This window comes from Zootoca vivipara, chromosome 10 (assembly GCF_963506605.1).
Source record: "Zootoca vivipara chromosome 10, rZooViv1.1, whole genome shotgun sequence".
Classification (NCBI taxonomy): Eukaryota; Metazoa; Chordata; class Lepidosauria; order Squamata; family Lacertidae; genus Zootoca; species Zootoca vivipara.
In genome coordinates, this window is record NC_083285.1 from 49,538,532 (window position 1) to 49,561,559 (window position 23,028).

Sequence of the window (23,028 nt, forward strand, 5' to 3'; positions counted from 1 at the left end):
CCTCAGACACCAGACAATATAGATATGTAATCAATTAGATTAATAATAGTTCTCCTCAAGGCAAGGATTTTGCAGTTATCATACCTTAATTTTTTTTTCACCAACTGCTGTCCGAATTCTCTGTCTCAAAACTTTTGGAGAAGATCCACTAGATTGTGCTGGAGATCTAAATTAATATAACAGTGACTGTAAGCAATAGTGACCAGCCCAATATATGAGAACATATTACGGTGAATTTTTATTACATGCATATAAAGATTTGGCGTCTGTTTTTTTAAAATACCAAAATAAATGACTTTTTAGCATATGACCAAAAAGCAAATCCAGTCCCAAAACAAAACCTACTGCAGCTGCTCTGACTTGAGAGATGCAACCTGTATTTTGATCTGCAGAGACCTTTGGCTGTGTGGGTGTTTAATTCATTTTAAAGAAGGGAGCCAATTCATATGTACACAAAAAATGCTTGTGTAAATAGGTTCCCGCAATGAAACAAATGCTTTTTTTAGGTCAGAAATCTGCAGACATACAAAGGAGCTCTGTACCTATTGATGACAGCTTGATTGGAAAAGCTTATCTTGGGGGGGCGGGGGAGAGACAACTTATTTTTCATTGGGCAGTGGTACCTCGGTTTACAAACACAATTGGTTCCAGTAGTCTGTACTTAACCTGAAGCGTACTTAACCTCAAGCGAACTTTCCAATTGAAAGTAATGGAAAGTGGATTAATCTGTTCCAGAAGGGTCCACGGAGTACTCAACCTGAAGCATACTTAACCCGAGGTATGAGTGTAATTGGTTCCGGAAGTCCGTACTTAACCTGAAGCGTACTTAACCTGAAGTGAACTTTCCAATTGAAAGTACAGTGGTGCCTCGCTAGACAAATTTAATTCGTTCCACGGGTCTTTTCTTATAACGAAAAATTCGCCTAGCGAATCCCATAGGAATGCATTGATTTTTTTTATTTTTTAACCCATAGGAACGCATTAATTGAATTTCAATGCATTCCTATGGGAAACCGCGATTCGCTAGACGAATTTTTTGTAAAACGAATTCGTCTAGCGAGGCAATCTCCACTAGAAAAACCCTTTCGTTAAGCGGAAATTTCGCAGGGCATTCGTTAAGCGAGGCACCACTGTAATGGAAAGTGAATTAATCCGTTCCAGACGGGTCTGCGGAGTATTTAAACTGAAAATACTCAAACTGAGGCGTACTTAAACTGAGATATGACTGTACATACTTTTAGTTTTTTACCCTTTTTCTATTGTTTTTATTTTATCACTGTAGCTGTAATGACCATTTCTGGTAAAGTCATAAGTTTACTAAACCTTCTGCTGAAACTGAATTTTTCATTAAGGAAATATGGGTAGCTATAAGGCTTCTCAGTTGCCGTATTTTATCGAACTCCAGGCAACATAAAACTGGCTCAGTTAGAAATTATCTTTAGCAGTACTTAAGTCTTGGTATGCTCCTTCTCAAGTGTTTCACTCCAGTTTTTTACTATGCAATTGTTTTCCCCTTTGTTAATGACTTTATTCTTGTTACACAGAATTCCATGACTGATATTTTATTGACACAATATTGTCATCCTTTTTCACCCAAGAGTAATTCCAGCCGAGGACAGTTGAATGCATCAACCTCCTGACCCATTGTCTTGTTTGAAACACACATTCAACACTTCCTAAGTTACAGTATGCTTGTTGTTCTTTACATAGTCTTAGTATAGGAGATAACTGCATATGAGGTGGCCCCACGTCATCAGCTTCATGGGAATAAGTATTCTTGCTCTCACCTCTTCTGTGAGGCTTTGCCAGTTTTCAGCACCTAGCACTTACCTGAACAACATAAACGTACAAGGGAATCCAAATTCATCACCAAACAACATTTGGGCTTTGTTTTTGGGAGGAGGATCGGTAGCTGCTTCATCCAAAAGTGCTAATAAGGCCTTCACAGTATCTTTGCCACAATAAGCAGTGCCATGGTTTATAGCATGTAGCTTGGGCTGAAATTAAATATTGAGTATTATTAGCTTTGCAGGAGGGGTTTGCATCAAATTTAGGATATAAAACCTCTCTATAAAGCTTAAAACCTGAACATAAATGTTTGTGCATGTGTATCACTGAATTGGCCAGGTGGCGCTGTGGTTAAACCACTGAGCCTAGGACTTGCTGATCAGAAGGTTGGCGGTTCGAATCCCTGCGACGGGGTGAGCTCCCGTTGCTCGGTCCCAGCTCCTGCCAACCTAGCAGTTCGAAAGCACATCAAAATGCAAGTAGATAAATAGGTACCACTACAGCGGGAAGGTAAACAGCGTTTCCATGTGCTGCTCTGGTTTGCCAGAAGCGGCTTTGTCATGCTGGCCACATGACCTGGAAGCTATACGCCGGCTCCCTCGGCCAATAATGCGAGATGAGCGCGCAACCCCAGAGTCGGTCACGACTGGACCTAATGGTCAGGGGTCCCTTTACCTTTATCACTGAATTAAAAGTGACTAGTTACAGGTTGGGATTATCAGATACATGGGTGGAGGTTGTATCACATACTACCGTACATCTACTTATCTTAGACCATACTGTGCCCCAACTTAAGGCAGCAAGAACCAACAAGGTGCACCACTGAAGGTAGTCATGCACAAAGATAATGCCAAGGGATTAAAGCAAGGGAGGGCTAAGGGGGGGACAACACAAAAAGACCTCCCAGAGTTTAGGGAAGCTCTTAATGTTTAATAGATTATTGTATTTTAATGTCTGTTGGAAGCTGCCCAGAGTGGCTGGGGAAACCCAGCCAGATGGGCGGGGTATAAATAATAAATTTTATTTTTATTATTATTATTATTATTATTATTATTATTATTATTATTATTATCATTATTATCCAATCCAGCCAAGGAGAAGAAACCCAGCATATAAACATTAGTAACATAATGGTAAGGGTAATCACAATGTCAACCATTACTAAGAATGAAAGGAAAATCATATTTTTTCAAAATCTAAAAAGGTAGAAGTTTATAATATTTGAGTAAAATTGTTGTTGCTGGTACCAATGTCTTGAGACACTAGACAAAATCTAGAATATTTCACTCTGATGTTATCAGTATTAAATTATTAGAAAAACTCTTTTCTTTCAGAATTCTTTAGAAGTATTGGTCAAGTAAGACACTGTGTGTGTGTGTGTGTGTGTGTGTGTGTGTGCGCGCGCACACACACACACACACACACACACAATACCTCAGTGAAAAGCAAATACTTTATTTCAACTAGTTAAACCCATATTACAGGACACCTAGATTGCATAGATAGTTCTTACTTTGTATTACATATATTACCTATTATTGTATTAAACTTGTATTACTGAGTTTCTACATTCAAATCATTAAGAAAAATGTCTTTTCTTTTATATATCAAACAATTTAGAAGAACAAAAGGAGGCCCCTTACCCGGGCTGGACTAATTCCAGTGGTGCTAGCTGTCATAGACTCATGCTGAAAGTTGATAATATTGTTAATCCTCAAATCCAAACATTGTACAACTTCCTCTGCTGCTTGACAGAAGGCATCCCTGCTGTTTCTTCCTTTTATCAAATGCATCTTGATTGTTGATAGAATTTGCCCCCCTGCAAGTCTAAAAACAGACCTAGGGTCATCTCCATATTCATCTTGGCGCTATTTTAATATACTTAATAGTTCTGAAAACAGAGCGTCTTCACAGTTAATCAAAACTGTTCAGCCAACAGCTTTGATCTATTCAGTTGCACAGCATCATGCAATAAGATCTTGCCCTTTAATGCAATCTTTCACTTTTTAGAATTGGGAGATTACAAGAGTCAAGGAGCAGGGACAGTAGACCTCTCTAGTTTACAATTTTAAATAGAAAAGGAAATAATTAAAACTTGCTATGCCATCAGGCTATCATTTGTTCACTCACATTATCTAATTCTGCTCATTAGCCACAAGTGGATTAAAGTTTGAAAAGAAGTGAAATCTGCCTGTTGTTATAGAACATTTCCATTTCCCAAACTTTATAAGCTCATAAGCCAACAAAAGTGTTTTGAGTACTGCATAGCAATAATTAAATAGCTAGCACAAACAGGACATTTACAAACATATTTTTAATAAAAGTGTCTGACGTATGCTTCCAGTAGCAGAGGGAAAGACAAGATTTCTGTATTTTTAATACAGTGCATACTTTATACAATTCAGTTCTCAACATTCCATGATGCATACTAGTGTGTAACCAAGAAAACAGAAATTTAGTGAGAACTATGCAAATAGAATAAGCTCAATTCTTAATCACCAGAATAACTAAGTATAGTAGCAGGTTTAATCACTACCCCACGGTGATTCTTACATGATTGTTGGGTGTTTGTTGGTATATAGGTAGGAGTAAAGAATGGAAACTTTCCATCCTTCTCTGACCCCCACCATTCAAACTTGACAGGCCTTTAGCTAGCTTAGTAAGAAATGAAGCTTCTGCTCTGTTAGCTCAATTACATAGTCAGGAAAATCCTCCTTTTCAAGTCTGATTCTAGTGTGTGAATGGGTAAAGAAACTCCAGTAGCCAAGCATTTTGTCCCAAATATGGCCTCTTATAAAGTGAAATTTCATGTTTTGGGTTTTGAGCATTAGATGTAAAATAATTCCATCTTTAGCATTTATTAGCAATTCATTGAGGCTACATATATATAACCATTTCTGTTTTCAGCTGTTTGGAAGCATCTTTCCTATTTTAAAGTGTACTTGATTTACTCTATGTCAAGGAAGTGACTAATATTTTTAACAGCAATCTGGGAGTCTTCAGCTATTGTGTTCCACATTTCTGCTTTCTAGGTCATGTGATACTTCAGAAGATCTCATACTCTCACACTCCAAGCTGTATGTAGTGTGAAGATGTATAGGATAGTGTAGTAACTAGACTCTGGTAAGCTACTATGTTTCTATCTAGTATGGATTTTTACCAGCATAATTTCAGATCCAAAGAGCTCTGAAGTCTAAAATCTGAGTAGTAAAAACCTATGGTACCTTAACCCAGGAATCTCCCCATACACAAACACTCAGTGCTTTTTTTCCCTTAAAAAATGTTTAGGGGTACCGGTACTCTCATTTTCCTACTCATATTGAAATATTGCCCCTTAATGAGGCCAAACTTAGATTCACAAAATGTTTAGGGGTATGCGTACCCTGCGTCCCCCTAGAAAAAAAGCACTGCAAACACTGCTACCTGCCTTCCAATAAGGGACCATCATAATTAAAACTTCTGTTCATCATAGGTATAGAAAAGACTCTTTCCAGGCCAGGCAACCTACAACAGTCTTTTTATTAAGATTCTTACAAACCAATCTCCCATTAAAAGTAGTCTGGCAATTGTGTATGAGGATCACACCTAGTCTGATTGGATAGTTCTACAAAGAGGGCCATTTAGCTATTATTCTTGTTCTGGCAGCACAACATTCAGGAAAACTAAGATCAATGTGTTTGTTTCTACCTATTATTGCTGCTCCAACAGCTAATACCCCAATGCTCATTTTTCTTTCCACATTCTTCATTTCCAGGAAAAATGTTCCCATTCCCCATCAGATATACACAACTCTAGCTGGAGCAATGAAAGGAAAACTTCATTCATTTTTCATATGAGGAGGCCAAGACAAAGTACTGATCTACTGTGTATGGGAATTAAAGACATTATGCCATGGTTTTCTTCATTTTGCATTAAGGTACAGTATAAACAGATTAGTCTTCCAATCCAATTCTATCCTTGTTTACTCAAAAGTAAATCCTGAATTAAACAGGATTTGCTCCTAAATAACTATGCAAGGGGTTGTACTTGAGGCTGATTTTATTAAGTTGCCCAAAGTATTAAATTTGTTCCTGATACATTGCATGAATGATTTTAAGCTGTGCAAAAAAAGCCAAGCAGTTAAGATTTGGTCTACTTCACTTCCTGCTACGTTACCTGTGCCACATTAAATTAATTTAAACTGATTTCTGTCCTACCTCTGACCTGCAATATTAACAACTGGAAAGTTACACTTCTGGTCAGCAGAGAGTGGAGCATACAGTAAAGGGATAGCTCGTCTTCAGAAGGCACGGTAAGAAACAATTCTAAAAATGTTTGCAGTAGTGAGCTGGAAGAGGAAAGAACCACCCTCCTATCCTTTCACTTGGCCTTGATGATAGCATTATGGCTGCAGACAACAAAAACAACAAAAACCCAGGGAACGAAACCTTAACAGAATAGTATAAGGAAATAGCTAGAAAAATATGGAGAAGGGGTGTATTTAGAATCCCTGCTTGGCTTACCAGAGGGAACTGCACAAATGTGACGTACATATACCATTGAATCCCACCACACTGATTTGACTCAAAAGACAGAGCTGTCTGCTAACCATTGTCTGCTAACCAGAAAGAAAAAAAATCTCTGCTTTACAGTAAATCCAACTTTTCATTCTTCATCAGTGGATTATACAGGAAAGGGATTTACAAATGCAGTACCCTCATGGACTAGGCAGAAGGACAATTAGTAATCACAGCACTTGTTGTAGGATCCTCCTCCCAAAGGCTGCTTCTGTCAAAACATATTTGTCTAGTTTGTAGTACCTGGTGAATGTAGAGGGGTGAGCCCATGTGAATGCCCTGCAGATGTCCTCCATTGAAGTTCAGGTATGCAGAGCTGCTAAATAGGCTCAAAAAACCTGGTCGGTGAGTGCCCCAAGTACTAGGTATATGTCCCATGTAGGGAATCTATGAATAAATGCAGGGGGCTGGCAACAGGAGCAGGGGTGGCAACAGGAGAGCAGAACCACGTAAGAACTGCTTGGCGTGGCTATGGGACCTTCCTCCAATCCAGTAACATTCACTCCAGGGCCACCAAGTGCTTTCAAATCAAGATAAGCTTGCACAAACTCAAGGATCTCTCGGACTCCTGAAGCTGTGGCCTGGACACAAAGGCATTTCCACCAGCAATGGAAAGCTTTCCTGGCCATTTCAGATTAAATTGGTGGACAAATATCTGGAAGCTAGGATTTTCCAGTTTACTTTATTGGGAAAACCCTTTGTCTAAAGTGTCAGGACTGACGGGGCTCCCTCTCTTCACAGCAATCACCATGAGATTCTCCCGACATTTTTATGGACTTTCTTTACAGTATTTACAACAGGCAATTAGCATGTAATGATCATCCATCAGAGTCACTCAGTTCAGATCTCTGCTGAGGCCTGCACTTGCCCCTCCAGCAGCAGTAAAATCACGGAATCTTCGTCTTTCAGCCCTCCTCTTTTCTGCACATCTCGTGATAGCTGGGGCAAACTCCCCCCCCCCAATTCTGAGCTCAAGCTTAACCCTTGCTGCTCCTGTGAACTTTCTGGCTCCCTAGCCTCTAGACTTACTCCAACCACTCTCCCATCATCATCTCCCTCCCTCTGGTCCCCCTCCGGAGAACTGGAAACCATTGGTTCATCCCTGACATAAAGCCACTCATGGTCTAAACCAGGCATCCCCAAACTTCGGCCCTCCAGATGTTTTAGCCTACAATTCCCATCATCCCTGACCACTGGTCCTGTTAGCTAGGGATCATGGGAGTTGTAGGCCAAAACATCTGGAGGGCCGCAGTTTGGGGATGCCTGGTCTAAACACAGAGCTGCTGCCAACATGGGGGCTTATGGGCTAGAAAATTCAGTTGCACTGGGATATGCCAAAGTGGAGACAGTGGTAAGTCACTAGTTGGACTCTGTATCAGAGTGTTCTGACCTTCTGTAAAAGTTTGGATAGGAAGAGAAACCATCAGAGTATTGACAGGGATGTGGCATTGGTACCAGGTGGCCTATCTTTCTCAAAACTGGGTCCTGGATGGGAAAAAGCCTTGTAGGTGCACCATGCCCATTAGATGGACTTCCTTGTTTTGTCCAGAAGCTTGTCTTCTTGCTCCTGGGACACAAATATTTTGAGCTGGATTGTGTCACCCCCTCCTCACTCCCAGGTGTTGGATCCTCTCAGTTGTGATGAGAAAGCTCTTCAGTTGATTTATCATGAAGCCATGTTCCTCCAGTACTAAAGTGGTGGTCGCGATGCCCTTGCATGCTCTGGCCTTGGATACTCACAAGTCTGATCCTATAGTAAACAAGTTGCTGGCGGCATAAAAAGAATACTACTACTCAATATAGATTTTATAGTATGTACTATTTCTGGGAACTATGGGATGGAGAGAGCAATACAGACTGTCAAGAATATGGACAGTATTCAAAAACCTGATAAGACATAAAACAGCTTCCCCAACATCTATTCCAGGAACAGGAAACCATATATCAAAATCCTATTACAGAGGTATCAGCATTTTTATTCCCCCTCCCCTCCCCCCGGTCATGGCAGTTACAGAAAATACACATTGCAATTTATAACAAATATAATGTATTATACCATGTTGTTATACAATAGAAAGACAGCTCATGATAGATTGTGGGCATCAATCAGCATGAGAACTTATGTTATTTTACCAATTACTTATTTCAGAATGCACATTTTTATAGAATAGGTCTTTGAAATGCTAGTTCAGGTATTTTGATGCCAACTCTCTGGAATTTCCTCTCGCAGTATTCAAAGCCTTGTATTATCCCTCATAGTTTTCACAAACCTCTTTTTACTCCAGGGTCAAAGACTTTGGAAAATTCCTCAGCTGGCCAACCAAGCTTTTTTTTAAAAAAAATAAATACAGTGACCAGTCTAGTAAACTCCATCCTCACTAGGTACTGTTCCTCTATGGGTGCCTCATCAAGGGGTCAATGGTTTTTATACTTGAACTTCTCATGTAATGACTGGTATGATGTGATGGGCATGCAGATTTATAGCTATTTCAGGTTAGAAGCATCTTCCATTATTTAAAAATGCCAGAAATATTTGCCCAGTTAATGGTTTAACATGTAGCTGGGCTGTTTGTCTTCTCTCTGCTAAAAAAGCATGGCCAACTAAAGGACATCCCATGTAGCTGTTCAAAGAGTGCACAAAAAGGCTTGTTATATATCCTCAGCTCACAAACTGCTCTAGGATACAGGAATTTTTTCTGGCCATGTGATACTGAAATATATTTACCTAAGGAACCTTCCATTATCATGTCACTGGCGAGAGCCAGTGTGGTGTAGTGGTTAAGAGCAGTAGACTCGTAATCTGGGGAACCGGGTTCGCGTCTCCGCTCCTCCACATGCAGCTGCTGGGTGACCTTGGACTAGTCACACTTCTCTGAAGTCTCTCAGCCCCACCCACCTCACAGGGTGTCTGTTGTGGGGGAGGAGGGGAAAGGAGATTGTTAGCCGCTTTGAGACTCCTTCGGGTAGTGATAAAGCGGGATATCAAATCCAAACTCTTCTTCTTCTTCACCTCTCCTCCCACACTGGCTCTCTGAGAAGCTCTGTAACTGTAGCAGGGAAGGTCAGAAATTAAGGGAGCTAGAGTTGTACAATGTTTGGAGGGTCACAGGTTTCCTATCCTTAATTTATAAACTCATTTTCACTTGAATCCCATGAGCACCTCCCTTCTCTCTCCCTTGCAGATCCTTGCTCTGTCTGCAAAGTTGACCTCCTGTTATACAGCTCACAGTTATCAGGTTCATGTATCAGGTTCTTATCCTACAATGAACTCTTCTTTAATTATTTCCTGAGCTTTTGCCAAAACTGACTGCTTCTTCCCCTGCATTTCTCCTTGTCAATCCCATTCGTCCTTCACCCACCCAGATTTGCTCAGATACTGTGAACTACAAAGTTCTTTGAACATAGATGTCACTTCTGTGGTTGTGCACAGGATGTAGTACAAGGCAAGTTTGCAGTAACAGCACTAGCCTCTGTTACTACTACTGATATTCTTTGGTAACACAAGAAAGCAAGAAAAACTAGAGAAAGAAAAAAATGGAACAGAATCAAGAAAGATTCCAATATCACAATAAAGCACAGTGCAATGTTTATGAGCTAGAATTATTTCAAACAAGTCCCAGTTTCATGCGCTCCTCCCCTCTGGAATTTGGAAGTTTTAACCTTCACTTTTAGTTAAGCTCATCTTGCTATGCCATCTGGACCCAGAGTTATAATAAACTTTATCCATCAGCTTCAGAAACCAGTTTGAAGTTGGCTTCTTTTAAAATTAACCAGAGTTTTAACCACAGTTCGCTTGTCCAGATAACACAACAAACTGTGGCAAACTTAAAGCATAAGCAAAAGCTTCTGAACTCCCCCACCCAGCCACATTGTAGGAGGAAAGAGGAATATTGTGTGTAAACTTCTGGCTTTTTCCCATTTATGCATGTCATGAAAAACTAGGAGTGAGGAACCTCTGGCACAGAGGCCTAATTAGGCTGTCAGGGATCCACCTACCTGCCAGTCCCAACATCATGGCAGGTATATGCAAGTAACAAGATGGGAGCCAAAAGGGCTGGTCAGCAGGGCTTCAGAAGTACAACCATCAGCTGATCACTGGTACTCCAACATGCTACTCAGGCATGTCCAACAGGTAGATCGCAATCTACTGGTAGATCACAGGGTGTTCCTGGTAGATCCTGGTTGATCTCTGGCCCCTCAGTGATCTCCTAAAAAAGGGGGGGCAACTTTGGCTTCCTTAAAAAAGCTCCACAACTTTGGTAGATCACTGCCAGTTTTTTTAATACTGTGAGTAGATCTCAGACTATTGGGAGTTGGACGTCCCTGTGCTACATCATCCAATGTCATTGTGACATCAGGTGATTGACAGGTGAGTGGCCCTGCACAGCTCAAGTATGGCCAGTGGGGGTTGGGGAAGAGAGAAATATAAGGCTCTGGCTTGCTAGATTGTTTAGCCTCTGTGCTAAACAACATATAGTGTGATGTGCAAACCAACTCAAGAGTGCAGAAAGCAAGGAGAAAGAGAGAGACCAAGGCTGCAATTCTATGCCTACTTTCCTGACAGAAGGCATCTTTTAACTCAATGGGCCTTATTCATGAATAGACATGTATAGGATTTCTGTGTCTGCTCAGAAGTAATTTCCAGTGCATTTGATGGGGCTTACTCCAAGTCAAACTATTTTAAATATTTTTTTTCAAATAACCTTTCTTGCCCTTTATACCGAAAACCAACTGACCGACAAACATATCTACATGCCTCTAGCTACCATCCCAAACATACTAAACAATCCATTGTATATAGCCAGGCCCTACATTACAACCACATCTGTTCCAGCTCTACAGACAGAGAATCTCACCTAAGAGATCTACAGCAAACCTTTTTAGAACTAAAATATCCACCTGATGAAGTTAAACAACAGATCAACAGAGCCAGACTGATACCTAGAGAGAACCTGCTGCAAAACAGACCCAAAAAAGAAAATAACAGAACACCACTAGTTATCACATACAGCTCCCAAGTTAAAACAGTACAACGCATCATCAGAGATCTACAGCCTCTCCTAGACAATGACAGCTCTCTTTCTCAAGCTCTGGGAGGAAGAGCTTTCATTGCCTACAGACAGCTACCCAATCTTAAACAACTCCTCACCCACAATAAGACAACCACCAGATTTAACATGGATACTGGTACCAGAGCCTGCAATAAACCCAGATGCCAACTTTGCTGCCACATACACCCGGACAACACCATTACTGGCCCCAACAACATCCAACATATCATCTCAGGACTATTTAATTGCTCATCTTCTAACATTATGTATGCCATCAAATGCCAACAGTGCCCTTCAGCTCTCTATATTGGACAAACAGGCCAAACCCTACGCCAAAGGATAAATGGACATAAATCTGACATCAGGAATTACAAGACAGAGAAACCAGTAGGAGAACACTTCAATCTCACAGGACATTCTATACAAGATCTCAAAGTAGCTGTCTTACTACAAAAGAATTTCAGAAATAGACTGGAAAGAGAAGTTGCTGAATTGCAACTTATCACCAAGCTTAAAACCATGACCTGGTTTGAACAGAGACGTTGGATTCTTATCTCATTATACATGATAAAGCGATCCTCAGCCACCTCACCCCTTGCTTTTTCATGCAAGTCCATTTGCAGTCGTTTGCAGTCGTCAACAGCTATCAGTCAGTCTATCACCCATTTCCACCACCCCTCCCCACCCTTTCTCTACATATAAGCGTCTGGGGACTTCTAATTCAGTGTATCTGAAGAAGCGTGCATGCACACGAAAGCTCATACCAAAATAAAAACTTAGTTGGTCTTTAAGGTGCTGCTGGAAGGAATTTTTTATTTTGTTTCGACTACGTCAGACCAACACGGCTGCCTACCTGTAACATTTTAAACAGTGCAGCATGTACACATACCGTACATAGGAAAATTATTACCTCGGATCCTGGACTTCACCAATAATTTCTTCCAGTTTATCAATGAAGTGAACCAAGTGTGAAAGTCCCTTCATATGGGTTCTTAAAGGATCAGCTGGGGAAGGGGCATAACCTTTTCCTCCAAGTTCTATGGTTCGGATAAAAGATGTTGCCATCTAACAAGACATATAATTTAGCTAAGTAAAATAGTAGTGCAAACATAGAAAACCAATACACCACACGTAAACCACAAATATTCCCACAAATATCAGGATGATTCATGGTATCAAAGAAAAGTCCAAATTATTCCTTAAAATTAAAGTTAACATAATGGCTTTCTATGAGATTGTAAAACAAAGAAAAATCTGTTCCAAATATGATAATTGTGTGCTATTGTGAAGCAAAACTACAAATCTTTGGAAAACTTAAGTATATTGATTGCTCAACCCATTCTACTGTTTCAAGCCAGAAGGATTGTGCCTGCATAGTAAGACAAATTTGATCTTCCCATTAGCCGCCTTACATTTAAATGTTTTGTGCAGCATTTCAATTAAAATTGTGTCTATTAAAGCAGGTACTAGCACCAGGTGACTTCTGGGTCAAAATTCTGACCCCATAGCTGCCAACATAGAGGTAGCCTGTATGGAAGGCACGTGAGTCTGCCTCAACAGGACGTGGGACATTCATTGACCCTCAACCACATCATAAAGTAATCCTTTGGCAAAAACATACACAAACCCAGTTAACCAGTGCAGCAGAATCTTGTGGGTCTACAAGTGTGTTCTTCTTATCTACAAACTGTATAATTAAAATAAAGATGGGGGTTATATATTTAGAGAACCCCCAACCTTGTAGAATAATTCTGCCAGTGCTCATGGATACACTGCAGATTGTGTGGGCTTCATAGAATCTTGACTACTCAATGGAAAATATTTCGTAATTCCTCTTCTTTAGAACAAAGCTGCCAAAAGAAAACCATGTTTTTATACAAAGAAGTTTTCTTTCTTTGGTAACCATAAAAGAGTGGCTGATGAACATAGTCCAAGCCCATAATTCATAAAACACCAAATAATGCAACTTTAGGAATTGAACTGATTAATCTTTCGCATTTTTCCATACTTATTCAATTATAACACCCCAAAAACTTGATGATGCTACATCAAACCTGTTCCCAAGTCATGTTTTGAAAGGAATTAACATTTAAAACCCAAATTATGAATACATGGTACAGTGCTCTGGCCTGAGTGATTTCCTATGGCTCTGTCACTGATAACAGGGAAAGATCTTTGAGTAATGCCCATTTGACAGAGAATTTAGGAAACACTTTTTTCACAACTACTGTACTGCTTCATAAAGCAACTTTAGTGCTCTGAAGCCCTTCAGTTTTGATTTGCTCCCCTCTGGCTCCACCAAAACTATACTGAGCTGTCCTGAGTATATTAGAATGATTTCAGTCAACTTTTTCAGTATTTGGTGTACTGACACAGCGTACCAGACTGCAACAATCCTCACAGAAACTATGCCTATATTCACTTGTCTAAAATTGCAGACTGGAGGATTTGTCCAGCCAGTATGGATAACGCAGTACAAATGGATGACTTCTGGCTGTTACATGAACAATCCCAATCCAGCTCCTACACAGTTTGCTTTTAAAAAAACAAAAAAAAAATCAACCTATGGTATCTCCTCAATGCCTTCAAATACAAAATAAATAAATAAAATGCTTTGATTTGTCATACGTACCAAGAATATGGGCATTTGTCTCTGCTGTGCAGCATGTTTCAGATCAGTAAAAGCTTCCCTTCCAAGTCCTCTGTCGGGAACGTTTAAAATGTAAGCAAATGCCAGATCATTCTTGGAGTTAACCAATATACTTAAATATGCATACAAAATTTTCTTCACCATCAATGGTAGCTACATAAAAGAGAATCCTGTTAGTTTATTCTAAGTTGTTTGCTTCATGAAAACACAATTTAGCAAAATATTAGGAAACTCATATGTAGGAAAGCAAAAATACTACACTAGCTTTCAATTTACTAATCTACATTTTGAAAAATCAAGTAAGCAATTAAAGAAATAAATATGGATTATAATTAATATATAAAAGTACACTGGACAAAATTTTAAATTACTTTTGTTCTTTCCAGTCTGAGATCTAGACTTTCCATACTGACCACCCTGGCAATAGACACTATTTCATCATAGGATTGTTCATCATTCCTATCTCATTAATGACTCCAAGTAAATTTTATTGTGTCAGGCATTCTATCTTCAGATCAAGGTTTGAGTAACTGAAAAGCAGCAGGGGTGTACAGGTAAGAAAACATGGGTAGAGATTATGATGGGATTCTGAATCTTGGAATCTTTTACCATGTTTATCTACATGTTCTGAAATGTCTTTCCACAAAATAGAATACTAGTTTTCTTCTTTCAATGAAAGCAGAGAAGCAGCTAAATTTTAATATTAGAGTCCAATTGTGGTTTCTATACATAAGCAAATACGTGTTATAAGAAACACTATGATAGTTGGGATATAGGACAATACCCATACATTTTACCTCTTCATGATCCTGGTTCACTCTTCTGGTTGGTGTTGAGGGGGTAGGAATAACTGAATGATTCTCAGTGGCTAAATCTGCTGTTCCGGCAATAAATTCGAACAGTTGTGCCTTTGGGAAGCAATAAGATATTTCAGAACTGTAACTAGAAACTCTCCTACCATTCTTTTCAAGGAACAGGTTGTGGAGGCTGTTTTGATTCTTGAGTACCCAGAACAAAGTTTGCTGCACAAGTAGATAGCAAAAATCCCAAAGCAGAAAAGTGGTTGAGGAATATGGGTGCTCAAAAAGAAAAATTTACTGGTTAGCTTTAAACTGGTCCTTGTTGAGAATGCAGAGTTAACCATTAGTGCCAGAATCTCTCAGAGTGCTCCTTTTCTCTCTGTTCACATTCTCCACACCATCCATAATCTTATATACGACAGAAGTATCAAAGATGGTGCATGTTGTGGAGAAAGTGGATAGGAATTACTTCTTCACACAGTGCATTAACTAGAGGATTGGCTCCCACATGATGTAGCAATGGCTACCAACCTGGGTGGTTTAGACAAATGCATAGAGAATAGGGCTACCATGGTTACTAGCCAATGTTCTCCCTCCACTGTTAGAAACAGTGTGTCCCTGTAGACAAGTTGCCAGGAATCCTAAGAAAGAAGCATGCTATTGCACTCACGTCTTGCTTGTAGGTTTTCAGTAGGTATCTGGTTAACCACTGTGAGAACAGGATGCGGGAATAAACATTTGAACTGATTCAGCAGGGCTCTTATTATAATTTTTAAGGATATAACATGCCACAATCACATTTGTAAAACAAAGGCTTGATGGGGAGGGACCTAAAAATTGATCCCAGAATACTTGCTGGATATTCAAATACAATACAGTCGTACCTTGGAAGTCAAACAGAATCCGTTCTGGAAGTCCGTTAGACTTCCAAAACATTCAAAAACAAAATCACAGCTTCTAATTGGCTGCAGGAAGCTCTTGCAGCCAATCAGAAGCCACAGAATCCCCGTCAGACGTTCAGGTTCCAAAACAACATTTGCAAACCGGAACAATCACTTCCGGGTTTGCAGTGTTTGCGAGCCAAAATGTCCGAGTTCCAGGGCATTTGGGATCCAAGGTACGATTGTACAAAGAAATCTCATAACTAGAGAACTTTCTTTATATCCCAGTAGCAGGGTACCTGAACATGGACATATGTAAGGCTGGAATGGGCTAAAATTCCTTTAGATACAAGTTTCTGGTACTGTTGTGTTTTTTTAAAGGTGATTAAGTGAATCAGAAATTTGCAGGCATTTGATGATAGGGAAATAAAATGACAAAAAATATTCAAGAATCAAAATTACAAAAAAAAATAAAAATCAAAACTTCTAAAGCAGGATTTCAACAGGCAGCACTTTCCTCATCACATGCTCATAATTTAAAGTACCATAGCAGTTTGTCTTCATAATGTTTCCGATTAAAGTGACTGCATCCCTGGAATTTAATTCTGAGTTACTCTGACATGAAAGAGCATCCTTTCCATAGAGTTGTGCCAGACACATTAAGAGGGGATTATCTTATTTCATAACCACATAGCTTTTATCCTTACCAAGTTTAGCACAAAAATTGAAGTAGCTTATATGGCTAATATGTGGCTTTGGCATCGATTGCAGGATTACTGTGTAGCTAATTTAGCTTCGTCTACATCACTTTCTTGGCAACATTTTATTCCATTCTTTTGAATAAGCCCACAAAAGTTACTAGCACACAAAAAATGCTTACCAATCCACATTTACTTTGTTAGCCATTTTTGTGGCACAGCAACAGCCTGAGATAAAGCACATTTGAGGTGTTCATTTCCCTGCTTGGTCACCTTAAACTCCAGTTTTACTTGTCATAGGCTATGAGTTAAGTGGCTGTTCATTAGCCTGTTTTAATTAATTAATTAAATAAAATACTTACACAGGATAAAGATTCATTTTCCAGTGCTAGTGCCCTACATTTTTGATAGACATCTATTAGATCCATCATATTGCAGCGTTTTAAAAAGCTGGCATATGCACTTGTGATGTCAGCATAGTTTTCAGGAGCTTCCATATTTTTCTGCAATATGCCCAGTTTGTCAGGTACCAGGTAATTCCAAGTTAATACCAGTTCACTAAGAGATGCTTCAAAATCTCCGCGGTTCTGTAGGTTAATACAAGAGGGGGAAATCTGCTTACTTACACTATTTGGAACAGGAATTGCAGGCTAATAAAATACAAACCATTCTTTCAAAGTTATATTATGCTGAAAAGCAAAAACTAATCACATAGAGCATTTAACTATTTTTATGAAAGACTTTAGGAAAAATACCCATATCAATTTCCTCCCCAAACCTTTTAAAAATGCATTGTTGTGTCATGGTTTGATTCTAATGAGACATTATATAGGAGAAAACATCAAGATAATATATCTATGTGGACTGGTCACTGTTTCTAAGGTTTAAAGCTACATATCAAAATCATCATGTGACCTAGAGCCATGAGACATACTTTAGACTCATCTTCCTATGGCCACTTATAGCCTTTTCTGCTTTGCCCACCCTTCTTTTTCTCAGTTTTCCTTGCATTTTTCATATTTATACCAATGCCTTACTTCCTGGAAATATCAGGCTAGTGTGGTGCAGGACTAGGACATGGGGGACCATGGCTCAAATCCTCACTCAACTATGAAACTCACTGTGAGACCTTGAGCCAGTCACTGCCTCTCAGACTAACCTACATCACTGGGTTGTTGTGGATATTAAATGAGAGGAAGAACCATGTATGCATTTAGCTCCTTGGAGAAAAGGGGGGAAGATGTAACAAATTTAATAAATAAATAAATACTGTATCTTAAAGAGTTTCTAGAGCCTGGTCTCCCACAGACACTGACCCTTACATATTTATTTTATTTATTAAATTTCTATTCTGCCCTTCCCCTCAAAGGAGCTCCTGGTAGCAAACAACACAGTAATAAAACTGTAATCTAATAAAATAAAAACATATTTTAAACACTTAAGAATGACTAAGACAATCTAAATACATTTAAAAGGCCTGCTTACCTTCCCCATGGTGGCAGCATCATATGCCACCAAACCATTCCCTGGAAAAATGCTTGGTGGAGTGGATTGGCTTCAGACTAAAGCTGAACTTGCATCCAATTGAAATGATTTGGACAAGCTAGTCTTTATCTATACCACATTCATTTCAATAGGAAGCAAATGTCATCTGTGTCCAGTCCACTCACCATGTTCACATGTCATGCTATGCCAGCGTTTCTCAAAGGGTGTGGTGTGCCACATTAGTATGTCAGGAGAAGATGGCAAGGGCAGCAGGAAGATTTGAGGACAATCATTCAGTGTAGTATAGTACACTGGTACCTCTACTTACGAATGTTTCTACTTACGAACGGAGCTCCGTCCGCCATCTTGGATGCTGTTTAGATAGGATTTTTTCTACTTACGAATTTTTAGATAGGGTTGCTTCGACTTACGAATTTTTTCTCCCAATGAATTCCTATGGGATTCGACTTACAATTTTTTTCAACTTACGAATGTGCGTTTGGAACGCATTAAGTTCATAAGTAGAGGTACCACTGTATCAATTTTTTATTATTATTTGCAGAATATGGATAGATATCTTTTCAAAATGAGAGGAAGAGCACCAAGCGATACTGAGGACAATCCTAGCTGTGATCCAGAATTACTGTTTGAACAGAGTGCTTGAAAATAGCATTAGCTATTCTTCCACAGTTCTCCACAACATACTGTTGTGAACAGGGATTTTCAACTCTGACGAATATGAAAGATCTCAAAAGAGAAAGGCCTTGATGAAGACATGATAGTTTGTCTGCTTCAAATAAGACATAATATAAATGAGATTACCTGACAAAAACAAGCTCATGTTCAATGAGAAGTGTGAGTTCATATAAATACTTATGGTACATATGTAAGAGACCTGTCTATTGTGTTTTGGGAATGATTCATATTCTTATTTAGCTGCATTGTTTTATACTTTCTGAATGCCCCCAATCATATTATAAAGTAGTTGTGTTCTATTTTATAAATCAAGTACTGATAGGATTTCTTTCTTATTGTTTTCCAATGTATTTCTTATCAATAAAATATTCAATGTGGTGCAAGAAAAAAATTATTCGCAAAGTGTAGTCCAGAGAAAAAAGTTTGAGACCCACTGTGCTATACTATGGTTTAGTATTACAGAAATGAGCCACAGTGAGAATTCCATCATGCAACCATTTAGAAAAGTCCATAAGTTTTTTACTTTCCTTTGCTTAACTGTGGTTTTGCTGTGACTGAAAAAATGTGGCTAAATTAACTATAGTTATTTTCAAATCAACCCAACTCAAATTGCTGTTTCTGAAGTTGGCTTGTTTAAACCATAGGTGGCTTAACCAGTGGGTCACGAGGCCACACCAGGTGGGTTGTGACAATGTTGCTGCCGACACGTTGAACTTTAGCTAAGGCTAAATTCCACCTTCCTGTAGCGATGCCTGTATTGAGGTAGCTCTACATGGAACAAAGGTACTCTGATCACTTTCTGGTCTATATCTATGGCATTCTAGACTTCTCCTGGAATGAAAGTATGCTGGGAACTAGAATGCAGAACTGTTTTGCTGGGGTAGTTTGGCTGTCTGGTAGTTGCCATCATAGCAGCTGGTGGGGGCCCAGGAAGTGATGGCAAGAGTCTGGTGGTTGCAGCTCTTTTTTAAAAAACACTGTTTTGAAACCAGCTCTTTGAAGTGCAACTACTAGTTAAGCTTCAGAATAATTCAGTCAAAATCTTTTCTCACAAGATGAAGAATTTACAGAGCTTAACTGTGTTTATACTGGTATTGTAAAAACATTTTAAATCCAAATAAAAATGCTGTCCAGATATCAGTTTTCATGATCAGGTGCCCACCGTGACAGCATATTATTCATAGAAAGGATTGTGAGAGTTTGTGGTAGGACTCAGAAAATGTTTTGCTAGGAATAAATGCCAGCTGGCTAATTTATAAAGGAAGTTCACAAAGTTCAACACTTTAATTCTCTGATAGACAACAGGAATATTATATTTCACAAGGATAAAGTGAAAAAAATCAAACTTTTACCAATCTTAAAGCCTTGCAGTTCTTCCAAATGTTTTTTGGAATAATAATGTACTTTCTGAACAGATTACTACAGAGTTTTTTTTGTTCTAAATTCCAAATTTCTAACAAAATTTCTTTACAGAAATTATTAAATATTATTATTTTTTGAATAATTACACCGGAAATGGATGTATGTTGCATCATGTTACTATGGAGGAATTACAAAGAAACCATGCTACCTATATGTTAGTGCAATGAAAAAATAGGTATAAAATTAGAATTCCTGGGTGCCAAGTTTGGGGCAAGTACTCTTTGGTGAGAGAACCCCAGCAGAGATTTAAAATCACTAAATATGCAGCAAACTAAAGCATGGAAATATACGCTGTTAGATCTATAAAATATGCCCTTGTGAGTTCCAAAGCTTCCTTCTTCCCCTAACATAGAAATTTGGTAAGTTAAAAATGGCTTACTTACAAACTCTCCAAAGGTCAAGTCCATGTGCTTTTCCATTCAGCATTCAGAAAAGGTTGCACAGACAGTATTATTATTAGTATTTATTAAATTTTTATACCACCCTTGATCTATATATTTCAGTAAAACTTGGCTTAGTTGCATAGTGGTGAAAGTTCCTAAGTTATTTGTATAGGAATTCAAGAGAGGCTTGTTAGAGCCACGTGACTAAGCTGGAGCAACCAACTTAGCCTCTTCACACACTGCATTCATCAGGTAGATTGAAGCGGCTTCATTAGGTAGTCCCTTCCCCAAAGTGAGCTAAACCTGGAAGGACAGTTTAACCCCTTCGTGCATTAACTAGACTAAGCATGTTAGTTATTTGAGGCTGGTGTTTTATAAGTTTGCTAACTAAGATAAAGTTATAATAAAATACAAATATAAAGCCTCTGCTGAACCAGCTGCCAGAGACGTGCAACAGAGGCCCATACTGGGTACACTCCAATCACATGATTAGCAGCAGGGCAGGCCCAAGACCCAGTGGATCCTGTGCTGGCCCAACCCCACAGAATTGCAGTTGTTTCTGAAAGCAGCTTCCATATACTAACCATTTGGGCAAGCACATTGGGGTGCTCCCTGCAGAGCCCCCACACCAGCAGAGGGGTTTGGATTGCTCTCTGTCTCTTTTAAAAGTGATGTTAACTCATCTGACAGAAATAATGCTTATTTTTGGTCTGGTTTGATAACAATGTTTGCCCTTGCAAACCACCAGATCACGTTCCAACTTTTCACTAAAGATCTTTGTTAAACAAAAATATATCATTTGTCAGAAAAGTGTATATATAACTATAAGCATAATGTTACAGATGCAGCTGAAAAACAAGTTCCTCACTAACCCTCCCCACTTTTTCATCTGCTTATAATTTTATGATGTAAAATCCTTTTGAGCTGAAAATTTCCATGGTCAGTCTCAGCAGAAGAAAGTGAGCTTTCCTGGAAAAGTCTGCTGAGGTACTTCATCCTTCAGCTGCTTGCACTTGGACAGAGAAGAAAAAATTGGTTCCACTGTAACCAAGTTACACAAATGCTAACCTTGCAGTAATTGTAACTTGAATTATATGTACTTCCAACTTTATTAGAAATGTAGTCCTCATTAAGATCCTGGGTCATTTAAGTAGTTAGGCATATATTTAAAGACATACACATGGATATGCTAAACTGATTCCATTCCAAAGAAAAGAAAATTAAAATATATGTAATGTTAACAGCCAAAACATTTAGCATCTAACACTTCCCAACATTCTGTTATGCTTGAGTATGACAAAGAAACAGAAGTCAAGAGCCTTATTCCTCATCCATTTGAGACAAAAAGGGCCAGAAGTAGGTTTGTTCCCGTAACAGTGTTACCCCTTAACTTTCTCCAGTGAGGATGAATGGTTTCTAGTCAATGGCATGGGGAAGAAAGAAGAGTGTTCAGTGGAACTCATAAATATAGCAAAAAAAACCCGCATTTTCCCATTGCATCTGAAACAGCCCAATGAGAAAGATAAGCAAGGCTAGCAAGACTCCTCCCTTCTCAAGCATCAGAAGCAGTAACAGCATCCTTCAGCTTTATCTGGGCACCTTGTGAACACAGTATTCAAGACAGAAAATTTCTCTAACTTTGTTCACTAACCTTTTTATTGACCTCAGCAACCGATAGGTACAAAGCCATCAGCATGCAATCTACACCACACACAGTAGTCCTTTCAGATTCTGAAAATAAGCGCCATTCTTTTCGAAAACACTGAATAATATTCAAGATCCTTTGCTGAAGGGAAGCCATGGTCCTAAAATTAAAAAGTAAAATAATACAAATTTTACTTAGTTTCAGTGTTAGAAACTCAGATGTATAAGCTAATCACCAAATGGCAGCTTAAACCTAAGTTGAGGTTGCCAAAACTGAATGTCTAGGCGTATTTTTGTGCAAGGAGATTTATTATTATTATTATTATTATTATTATTATTATTATTAATATCATCTTATTAATATCATCATCATCTCTATACCACTTTGTATTTTAAAGAAAAAATCCCAAAGCAGTTGCAACACATTAAAATGCCAAATAAAACAATCCAGAATAAAACTAATTCAAACTTCAATTAAAATCTTTCAGACCCTTCTCTAAGTGCTTCCCCCATATTTATTTACCTACTTAATTTATATAGCTGCTCTATAGCAGAAGTACTCAGAAGTGTGGTTTAGTGGTTAAAGTGTTGGACCAGGATTTGGAAGATCAGAGTTCAAATCCCCACTCAGTCATGAAGCTCACTGGGCGACTTTGGGATAGTCACAGTCCCTCAACCTACCTCACAGGGTCATTGCAGGGAATAATTGAGGAGTAGGGTGAACTCCTATGGACTGCAAGAAGATCAAACCTATCCATTCTGAAGGAAATCAGCCCCGAGTGCTTACTGGAAGGACAGATCCTGAAGCTGAGGCTACAATACTTTAAGCCACCTCATGAGAGGAGAACACTCCCTGGAAAAGACCCTGATGTTGGGAAAGATGGAGGGCACAAGGAGAAGGGGACGACAGAGGACGAGATTGCTGGACAGTGTTCTTGAAGCTACAAACATGAGTTTGACCAAACTGCGGGAGG

General features: G+C 39.0%; 1 protein-coding gene across 2 annotated transcripts in view; it reads right to left on the reverse strand.

Annotated features, from left to right (window-relative positions):
- PARPBP (PARP1 binding protein) overlaps positions 1–23,028 on the reverse strand; it is a 35,580-nt gene that overhangs the window by 4,608 nt on the left and 7,944 nt on the right. For both annotated transcript variants that reach the window (XM_060279904.1, XM_035127993.2), the window contains exons 2-9: positions 22,062–22,215; positions 16,787–17,011; positions 14,843–14,953; positions 14,028–14,198; positions 12,306–12,460; positions 3,432–3,615; positions 1,831–1,997; positions 85–166 (exon numbers count right to left, since the gene is read on the reverse strand). In XM_060279904.1, coding sequence (XP_060135887.1) covers positions 85–166; positions 1,831–1,997; positions 3,432–3,615; positions 12,306–12,460; positions 14,028–14,198; positions 14,843–14,953; positions 16,787–17,011; positions 22,062–22,211 — 1,245 coding nt within the window. In that variant the 5' untranslated portion in view covers positions 22,212–22,215. The remainder of the gene's footprint in view (positions 1–84; positions 167–1,830; positions 1,998–3,431; positions 3,616–12,305; positions 12,461–14,027; positions 14,199–14,842; positions 14,954–16,786; positions 17,012–22,061; positions 22,216–23,028) is intronic.